This window comes from Nematolebias whitei, chromosome 4, assembly GCF_014905685.2.
Source record: "Nematolebias whitei isolate Nwh7 chromosome 4, NemWhi1, whole genome shotgun sequence".
In the NCBI taxonomy this organism is placed as follows: Eukaryota; Metazoa; Chordata; class Actinopteri; order Cyprinodontiformes; family Rivulidae; genus Nematolebias; species Nematolebias whitei.
Genome location: NC_056501.1, coordinates 16515430 through 16525286, shown reverse-complemented (window position 1 = coordinate 16525286; position 9857 = coordinate 16515430). Strand labels below are relative to the sequence as shown.

Genomic DNA, 9857 nt, shown 5'->3' with positions numbered 1-9857 from the left:
CACAGATATATATATATATATATATATCTGTGAAGTTTCACTGCTCCTCCTCTCTCCTTGCGTTCTCTTTCTTTCAGTAGATCCCTCAGAGATTCTGACCTCTGATCCAGTGGACCTCCAGTGTGTTCCCATGGAAACCCATTTCTGCCCCGTCCCCAAACTGCTGGTGTCGGCTCCAGTGGCTCTGAACTCAGTAAGCCTTTCACGTAACCCCAGTTAAAGTCCTTGAAGCCCTGCAGCAAACACGTGCCTCGCCTATGTGCACACCGACTGAGTGGGAAACTTCTCTCACGACGTTCTGAAAGCTGCGACGGTTCATGCAATACAAGCTAGGACTTATTTCTGCTGCTTCACGGCAGCCCTCCCGATGCATAGTGACTCGATGAGCAATAGAGGTCCCTTGTTCTGACAGCCATACATGACCACACCTTACGTGTGTCGCAAAGGGCACACGCACACTTGAACACACACATTAAAGACTAAATGCCCTTTATGGGTTGCAGCCATTACCTGAGGCAGCCCAAAACGCATCTGATGGTTCCAAAGTAAGAAATGTTCCTTCTGGAAACTCGAACAGACCTACTGCTGGTCGATAACTATGACATGTTGTCAGCATGAAAGAGAGTTTCATAACCTGTCATATTTATGTTTAAAACATGACGTCAGATAAAATGTTTATGCTGTTTCATGTCCTGCTTATCATTTAGTTTCAATCCCATCTGGTGAAATATCAATTAGGAGTTGATGATAATTTGTTTGTGCCTTTGGCTACTTTTCTGCTTATCTGCAGGGGAAACATGCTTTCCTAAATTAATTAACAGAAATTAATAAGTTATTTGCAACTAAAGGCAATACTGATTACAAATTAGGAATGTATTAGCCAGTTGATCCTGATGAAGGAGGATTTCATCAAATTGTACTAATCTACACAGATTTATTATGTTTCAGGGATGTGGTTGGGTTAAAAATTATTTTATTCACATTTATTTGCCAGCATGTAGGTTCTAGTAACAAATGCAGGGGTTCCCAAACATGGTCCTTGAGGAACACCATCCTGCATGTTTTAGTTGTTTCTCTGCTCCGACACACCTGATTAGCAGGCTTCTGTAGAACACGAGGAAGTAATTAAATCACTGAATCAGGTGTGCTGGAACAGGGGAACAACTAAAGCATCAAGGATGGTGTTCCTCAAGGACCAGGGTTGGGAACCAAGATGTTTAGCCATATAAATCGGAACCTATTCACCTTGTTGTTTTTCTCTTTAGTTTTTAGGGTGGTGGTTTGAATTATTTTGTCTTTGAAATAACATACAGCCTTAAAGCAGGTGGGATCGCCTTCTCCACAAGAAATCCTCTTTGTTTTGCGCAGCTCTCATCAATAATAGTTCAGGCTACAAAAAAAAATAAAGTTTGAGCAGTAAGCTATTATTTTTGATTAGTGATAGATTTATTTTAGTATGGGTTATGTGTGAGGAATTTAAAAAGGCGTTTGTTCGTCCCACTCCCCCTTATAATTTCACGTTAAACAACTTGTGAACCCTTGTTTGTTTGTCTTCATCGTGCCTTCAGTTACATCAAACTTAATTGTATTGTTTAGTCCATTCTTTGGTCAATAACTTAAAAAAAAGGCACCTATTTTACATTTGATGTCAGTCACTGCACGAGACAAGAGCTGGGTTTGTTTCCTAATGTTGTGCCTGAAGTCCACTGGATATGCAAGAAACTTTCTATTTATTTCAACACTTCAGTAAATCCTCTAAAGTAAGTGTAAATGGCCAACAGAGATCCATTTCAGAAAGGCGACTTCTTTGTGTGATTATTTTTGGGTGAATATGTGGCACAGATTTTTGTCCAATGGCTCTTCAGGGAGAAATCAGAGAACTTGAAAACGACCTGTTCTGACTTCGTGTGGTCCTCTTTTCTACTGCTGCATCTGACTCTGAATAATAAAACCACAGCTGTTATGAGAGGAGCGGGGGGTGGGGTGGGGGTACATATTCAAGTACGTTTGCAAGGGACTGCTTTGTTTGTGTGTAAAACTAAACTTTTAAAAACTGGGCTGAAATCACTTTAATCCAAAATCAAATGTGCCTCTTTCAGATCTCCTTAAATCATCGCCGTCAGCACACTGTAAGAACTGACCAGTGCTCAAAGTGTCCAAGTAAATCAACATAATGAGAGATCACAGCTGGTTGTTTTTTCTCAGAGACACCTGTGCTATCTTTCTGTTAACGTAAGAAGTAAATAAATCAGTGCGTGTAGAAAGAGAACATGGATCGCAGGTTTCGTTGCTCTTAAACGCTGCAGATGTTAACAGCGTTTCCCACTGAACATTATTCATTTTAAAGAATGTTAATGTCTTGTGAATGTATCAAATGCAAAAACTATACACATGCCCCTCTAAAAGACAGGCATGCTGAAATGTAACGATTTACTGTATAGAAACTATGTCAGAGGTACCATAATGATACTGTGCTAAGATGTAGAAAAGTGTGTACTCATATTTAGATTTATATTTAATGTCAATATGTGGTGTGACTACTTCTAAAGATATTTTTCACTTTCAGAAATGTACCTTATAGTTTCTGATGTACGCCGTTCAGGTTCATGCAGATGTGATTTACTCTCGTTCAAAAAGGTTTTCTTGAAAACACATGTATTTATGATCATACTTTAGCTTTTTTTTGTTTTTGTTTTGTTTTTATCTGAAAATTTATTTCCTCCGACTTGTATAGTTTGATTTCTGTTTGTATGTTTTGTTTTAAAAAACCCTGGATTCAAATAACGTCCTCAAGCTCAATTTTACAACACGTGTGTGAGAACTGTGCGGTCACGTGTGTAATAATTTGGATTTTCAGCATGTTGGAGCAGAAACTGGCAGAACACAGTAATAGTAATATGACCAGTGCTGACAAAATGAGTCACATTAAGGTTTTTTCTCCAATACAGTAGTCCCTCGCTACTTCACAGTTCGTTTTTCGCAGACTCGCTCTATCATGGTTTTTCAAAATAAGATTGGACATGACACACAATTGGCTGATTGACGGATGAGCCGCATGATCAGCTTGGAATTTTTATTTTAAATGAATTATTTAGCACCTGTGTGCAGCCCACACTGCAAGAGAAACTTCCTCCTGCAGCTCCTCCGTTCTGCTGCGGAGAACTGGGCGTGGCCAAGAGCACTGGCAGGTGCAGAGAGCAGCGTGGCAGAGAGCTGAGTTCATGACATGCTGTGCTCTTTTAGAGCGTTTAGAGTTTAGAAACATTGTTTAGAATATTGCAAGAGTGTGAGAAGGGTTTAAAACGTCTTAACTACTATTTACTATTTGTACTCACTACTATTACTACTTAGCTGTTTTTCACTTATCATGGGGCTTCAGGGTACAGTTCCCCCGAGATAAACGAGGGACTACTGTATTGAATTATTGGGGACTGCCTAGAGAGGCAGCCATCTATTATTATCCACCTGAAAATGGTCTTGTTCTTCTTTCAACTTTAATGCGGAGTAAACTGCAAAGTGTACCCCCACAAATGTTATATCAAAACGACTGGCTTGGCGCCATGTTCTGTGCTGTTACTTTTATTGGCGTTTCGAGTTACCATGGCGATGCAATTTGCAAACAAAGATGCCATTTTTCTCATTGAAACAAACTATAAATCAGCCATTTTTAGAGATATTAAGTTAAAAAATTGGTGTGGTCATAGCTGAGAGCTATTCACCATAAATACTGAAGAAATAAAAAAAACAACAATCAAGATGGCCACCAGAGCTAAATTTAAATGGTTTTAACTCGGCTATTTTTACACATACAGAGCTGAACTTTGGTGAGGTTATAGCTGAGAAGGTTCCCTATCGCATACTGAAGCCAAATCAAAAATCCAAGATGGCCACCAAAGCTTTAAAATAAATAAAGTACAGTACTATAACTCATTGATTTTTTTTTATTATTATTTTTGCCACATTGAGCTGAAGTTTGATATGGTGGTAGCTGAGAGCGGACCCCAACACATAGTACAGTCAAATCAAAAATTTTAAATAGCTGCAATGTGGCAGTCCCTGTCAAAGTTTCTCCAGGAACTATCTACAGTAGTTATTATTTTAAAGTTCTCCATCTCAAATACCTCAAAATTATACGAAATTCATTAAAATTTGACAATTTATCACCTGGCTAGCAACAGGCTAGCCTGGGAGAAACTCGATTTTTATTAGTCTAAAATGATGTCACTCTGGATTCCAGTACCATATAAAAAAAAGAGGGAATGCCTAAAATCCTCATTGATGCCAAGCAATATACAAAGGGATTTCCCCCATGCTAAGGCAGCCAGAAAAATGGATAAATACTAGGAAATGATAAGAGTTGTAAGACAAAGAATTATTTCTAAAGACATACATGTTAGAAAACTTTGATTTAAAGATAGATTAGGAAGATTATATGCTTTTTTATTTAATGGGATTGCTAGATTGTGTCTTTATAAACTAATTTACGTGGAAAACTCAATTACGACAAAAAAATATAAATATATATAAATATATGTTTTCACCTATTTTGCACTGCAGCCTGTGACAGTTCTGACCCATTTTGCAGCACGGGTCAGAAATATATGAGCCATGTGAAACAGGGCTTTACTGCACATAACTGTTCAGTAAAATTACAGCTTTTCTAAAGTATGATTACAGATACAAAATGTTGCTTTTGAAGCACTCCTTTTTGAATTCTGTGAATTTTTCCAAGATTCTTCTGTTTTTTTCTTCCTTTGACAAATTTAGCCAAATTACTTAAAAATAAAATAATAATAATAATTTTAAAAAAAGAATGTGTATTTTAACTGGACAAGAAAACGAGTCAGTGTGTGTGGGACCTTTAGTGTTTTTTTAAGGTCTTTTTGGAATTTGATTTAAATATTAGTTGTTTTTTGTTTTTCTTTCTTTCTTTTGGGGGGGTAGTTTGCGGGGTGTAAACAGGAAACTGCGGACGCAGTTGCTTATTGTTTTCTTCTCTATAAACACGAGCCAACACCAGTGTCCAACGCTTAAGGAACAGAACTCACCTTCTTTCCACTTTAGCTAAAAGCTTCATATTTGTTTCTAAATATTCATGTTGAACTAGCAGCTTCATTAACGTTGGCTGGAAACTGGGAGAAACCAAGTCGTTTAAAAATGTCAAACAAGCTTAAGAAGCAATACGTCGAATCCAGTTCGTCTGAAATGTGCAGAAACCGTGTCTAAATGACACGTAACATTCAGGAACGTTGGCAGTGAGTTTGCTAAGCAACCAGCATCTGAGGAATGAAACACAATAAAATATTAAAATACAAAAACGACACAGAGACAGGGGCAATGATTTGAGTCAAAGGTGAATGTAACTTACCCCAAAGCTTCACTTTCGTTCCACATAATTATACTTTTAGACTGCAATGTGTTTTCTGTAAAACAATGTCAGTTTGTGCATAAATCAAGCTCTTCTTTCCCTGTTTTCCTGGTAGCTAAAATTAAACGTTTTCTGGTTCCTATTGTTTATTTACAGACATGGGAGTGACACGAGTAAGAATGTGTTTCATGTACTTCTGCACAGTGGATCAAACTGCACACGCTCTGCACGCCTGTTTATCTCTAAATAAGCCTGATTTATTTTTTCCAACTCAAAGATGATGATGGACAGGTGTGATTTGCCATTGTCAGGCTGCCTTCACTGATTTTTATCCAGCTGGGGATAAAAAACAATACTTGATTAAACTAATTGTGTCTCATGGATGCATTTGAGTTTGGACATTTAGATTTACCATATTTTTCGGATTATAAGCCGCGATATCAATGAAAGGGTCTGTTTTCATACATAAGGCGCACCGGATTATAAGACCTGTTCTGTCTGGAACAGGTCTCTCTTGTAAATGAGTCCTCGTGGCTCAATGAGACTAACCTGTATTACGACGGAGTTTTAGGGTCACGCAAAAAAAAAAAATACATTGCCACGCTAAGAAAAAAAATAAAAGCCATAAAATTATGAGAATAAAGTCGAATAAAGTTTTAGTATTACTAGAATAAAGTTGTACGAGACTTTTTTTTTTCTTTTTTAACAGATGTCTTTTTTTTTTCCACGAGTCGGATCCACGACGCAACCTGTCAATCAGTCTAGTAGGCGTGTCAGCAAATGACCAATCCGAAGCTAACTGAGTCATAATATTATCCGAACTCCGACATGATAAAGCAGGTTTACTGCATTTTAACTGTGGTAAAATGAAGAATGTTTGTTAAACTTTATTTTTACTGACACTCTTACTCAAAACGTGTTCCAGTACTGCCACCTACTGGTGTGTTTTTGTACGCTGCTTCTGAGATGCACATACGTGACGTCATTACGTCATGACTTCATTTTTTTTGTTTTCGTTTTCAAACGGCGCTCAGTGAGAGAAACTGTGTAATCGTAATCTGTTAGCACATCAGATTATTATTAATATCCGAACTTTGAACCTGCTTACAGTAAGGTACGTTCCTGCTCTCTGCAGGTAAAGAGCATTTAGCTTCTGATTGGTCATTTGCAGACACGCCTACTGGGTTGATTGACAGGTCACGTTGGAGCCGATTCGTGGGGAAAAAAATTACGAAAGCTGTAAAAAAAAAAAAAGCCTCATATGACTTTATTCTCATAATTCTATGACTTTATTCTTGTAATTTTATAGCTTTTACTTTTTTTTCTTAGTGTGGCAATGTAATTTTATTTTATTTATTTAGATTTTTATTTTTTTTGCATGGCCCTAAAGCTCCATCGTATCTGTGTAAATAAAAGTTGAATGGGAAAAAAAAAAGGCTCAGTCGATTTTTGAGAAAATTTAAGAATTTTAAGTGCGCCTTATAGTCCGAAAAATATGGTATCTTATTTGTTTAGGTGAAAAAAATGTACCTTTCACACTTGTCTCACTATATTTTCCCTACATGGTGTTGAATCCTAAAACATTAAACATAAACAGTTTGGATTACTGTGATCCCATCTGTTAGCATGTAAATGTTTATATTTATTTCTAAAAATACAAATAGGCCCTAGTTCTCCATTACTGTACAAAGATGTGATAGTTATAAAAACAATAATGTAATAATTGTAACTAATATTTGTAACATTAAAAAGATGGCATGAAAATAAGTTTATTAAAATAACCTTTATTAGTTTGTCTAGATCAACAGGAAGATATAACACAAAAATAATTTGTACACACTGATGACATTGTTGTTAATGGTTATCGTTGCTGTTACTATGGCAACAAAATGGCAACAGTGCTACTTTTTTGTTACTCTATTAAGTTTTTTTTAATATATATATATATATATATATATATATATATATATATAAATTGAGTTATTATGCTAAATTATTCAAAAAGAGGATGCAATTTATTTGTTTTGTTTTGTTTTTGCAACATAATTTTAAATTCTGAAAATATATTGGTTAATTGTTTATTTTCCTTTTGTTTTGTTGATGTTTATCTTCTTGTACATTTTGTTTTTAGGAAATAAAAATGGATGTTTAAGGCAAAAATGTACCTGTCAGGGAGGTGAAGAGGAGTTTGGATGAACTGAAAGATTTTTTTTCCTGTAAAATCTAAACTGGTTTGTCTCCTGCGGCCCGGACCGCCTGGTTCTGTGGAGTTAACGAGTTCTGTTTCAGTTTTGGCCCAGAATGTGGTCATAAAGTCTCTGTGCCCAGCTGTGCTGGGTGATGTCAGTCCTGACTGAGGTGTATACGAATGTTTGATGTTCACCTTGTTTGCACTTATGTACATAAAATATGTTAAAATACGCTAAATTTATTTTGAATAAACATAAAAGAAATGATTAAGATAATTGGTGTATTGTTAATAAAATGTTTGTTTATTGCTGTGTGAAAAGCTTGTTTTGAGGGTATTTATCTTTTTATTTGTGTTTATGAGGACCTTTTTTTGATGCGCTGTGATGAGTTTGCTTTAGACAAACATTTCTTTCAGTTTGGCGTAAATTATTATTTGATAAAGTGTGACTTTGTTCAAAGAGAAGAGGTGGATTCGAGCAGCAGGTCAGTCTGCAGTAAATTTAAGATATCCTGATTTTAAAAGCTCATCATGAATATACAAAGAGTAAATCCCCAGGATACAAGCACAGCCACTCCACCTGCAGGCTGAAAACAACCAGGAAACATAAAACCAGGAACAAACACGTCAGCTGTGTTGGTAAGGTTTTAAACTGACTTATTTCTGTTATTTTCTGTGGTTGGTTGTATTTTCCCCCTTATAATCATTTCAGAGTATAGCAATTTTGCATTTCCATCTGGATTTTAGTCCAAACTTAAAACGGCCATGTTTTCTAGTCTGTTCCTGCAGAAATGATCACATCATGCTTAAAGCTGCTCTGAAAGCCAGGGATTTGGTTTCCTCGGCTCTTGTCCTTATTGTGAACTGATTGTCATCCTGGTGAATCTGTTCACAGCTTTTTGACTTACGACTTCAGAGTGAAAGGCTCTGGGGTCTCTGCTGTACTCAAACTCCCCACAGCTTCTTTACAACGACTGCAGTTCTTTTTGACCCTGATATGCAGAAATTTTTGGTCTCCATCAGTTACGAGTGAATAATCTAAAAAAAAAAAATGTGTTGTCGATGGTACTTTCAGTTGTAAATGTGCCTTCATTGTGCAAAACTGACTGTGTAAAAATATTAATTTTATTCAAAATCAAAGCATCATTACATCGTGTCATAAGATAGGGACAAAAGTCATGGACTGAACGGCGGCATGTGGAACGTGAAGAGGCCCAAAGACTGTTCAGGACTAAGCCATAAGAATATAAACTGTAACACTTTAAGACAGACAGGCTGCTGTCAGCTTTAGTTTCACTCAGCTTTCTGCTTGTGGTGCTCGTCTGTGCTGCTTTGCTACACGCTACTTTATTTTGCTCTATAGCTGTTCACGTGCCTATGATGAGTTCTGCGATTTCTGTTTGACCCTTGAATAAAAACACATCATGGTGATTGTCTTGCCGCATCTTCCTTTCCAGTGCTGGTTTTTACACGTGTATTCCTTGACATTAAAATAAATGTGTGCTGTTTTTAGAATGGGAGTCAGATACGCCTGTTGTGGCATTAATGGAAAAAGAGACGATGGTTAAACTCACAAACTCTTCTGCATTTCTTTTATCACATTGTCAAACCAGTGTCATTTAATGGCAAGAAGTAAATTCAGCAACAGAACATTAATGTGTTTACTGTATACACCTCAGAACACAACCATGCCATTTACTCATATAGTATATCAAATATCCCTCACATACTTTATATGGAATGTTAAAAGTGTCCTGTTTCAAGGTTATCACATCAGAACATTGTAAAGTTAATTTAAGTTTAGTGATTTTTTTGAAAGGCAAATACTGCTCCCTACCCAAAGGTTTTTATAAAACAACTTACTGTCAGTCATTCTATAAATGAAGATTGTTCATGGGCAGAAAGCACAAAAAAATAAACCAATTTTCCCTAAATCAAGCATTCAATGACCCCACTGGCTCAGGTTTTACATATAAAATGTTACATGTATGTAAAATGTAACAGTTTAGAACGTGACATTATCAAAAAACAAACTGGAAGGAAGAAAACCCTAAATTTGCTAATCACAAAACTTATTATTTGCAGAAGGTTAAAGAAAGATGCTAGATAACCAACAAAACTGTGTTTTTATTTGGTTGCATAGAAAGACTTTACTCATCAGGGTGACTCCTAACAGTAGTAAAGATAACACCCCAGCATTATCCTAGCTCTTACTCTGCTCTCAAGAGAGCTGATAACACAGAATAAAATAGAATAATATTTGTTGTAGTTGTATAGTTTGTATATAACCAAAAAGTATAT

General features: G+C 36.3%; 1 protein-coding gene across 3 annotated transcripts in view; it reads left to right on the top strand.

The window, feature by feature from the left end:
* Positions 1–467, top strand: part of mbnl3 (muscleblind-like splicing regulator 3) — a 16943-nt gene extending 16476 nt beyond the window's left edge. The window contains exon 6 of one of the 3 annotated variants that reach the window (XM_037675241.1): positions 78–467. In XM_037675241.1, coding sequence (XP_037531169.1) covers positions 78–220 — 143 coding nt within the window. In that variant the 3' untranslated portion in view covers positions 221–467. The remainder of the gene's footprint in view (positions 1–77) is intronic. The other 2 variants (XM_037675242.1, XM_037675243.1) reach the window with 2 other exon arrangements.
* The last annotated feature ends 9390 nt before the right edge of the window (positions 468–9857 follow it).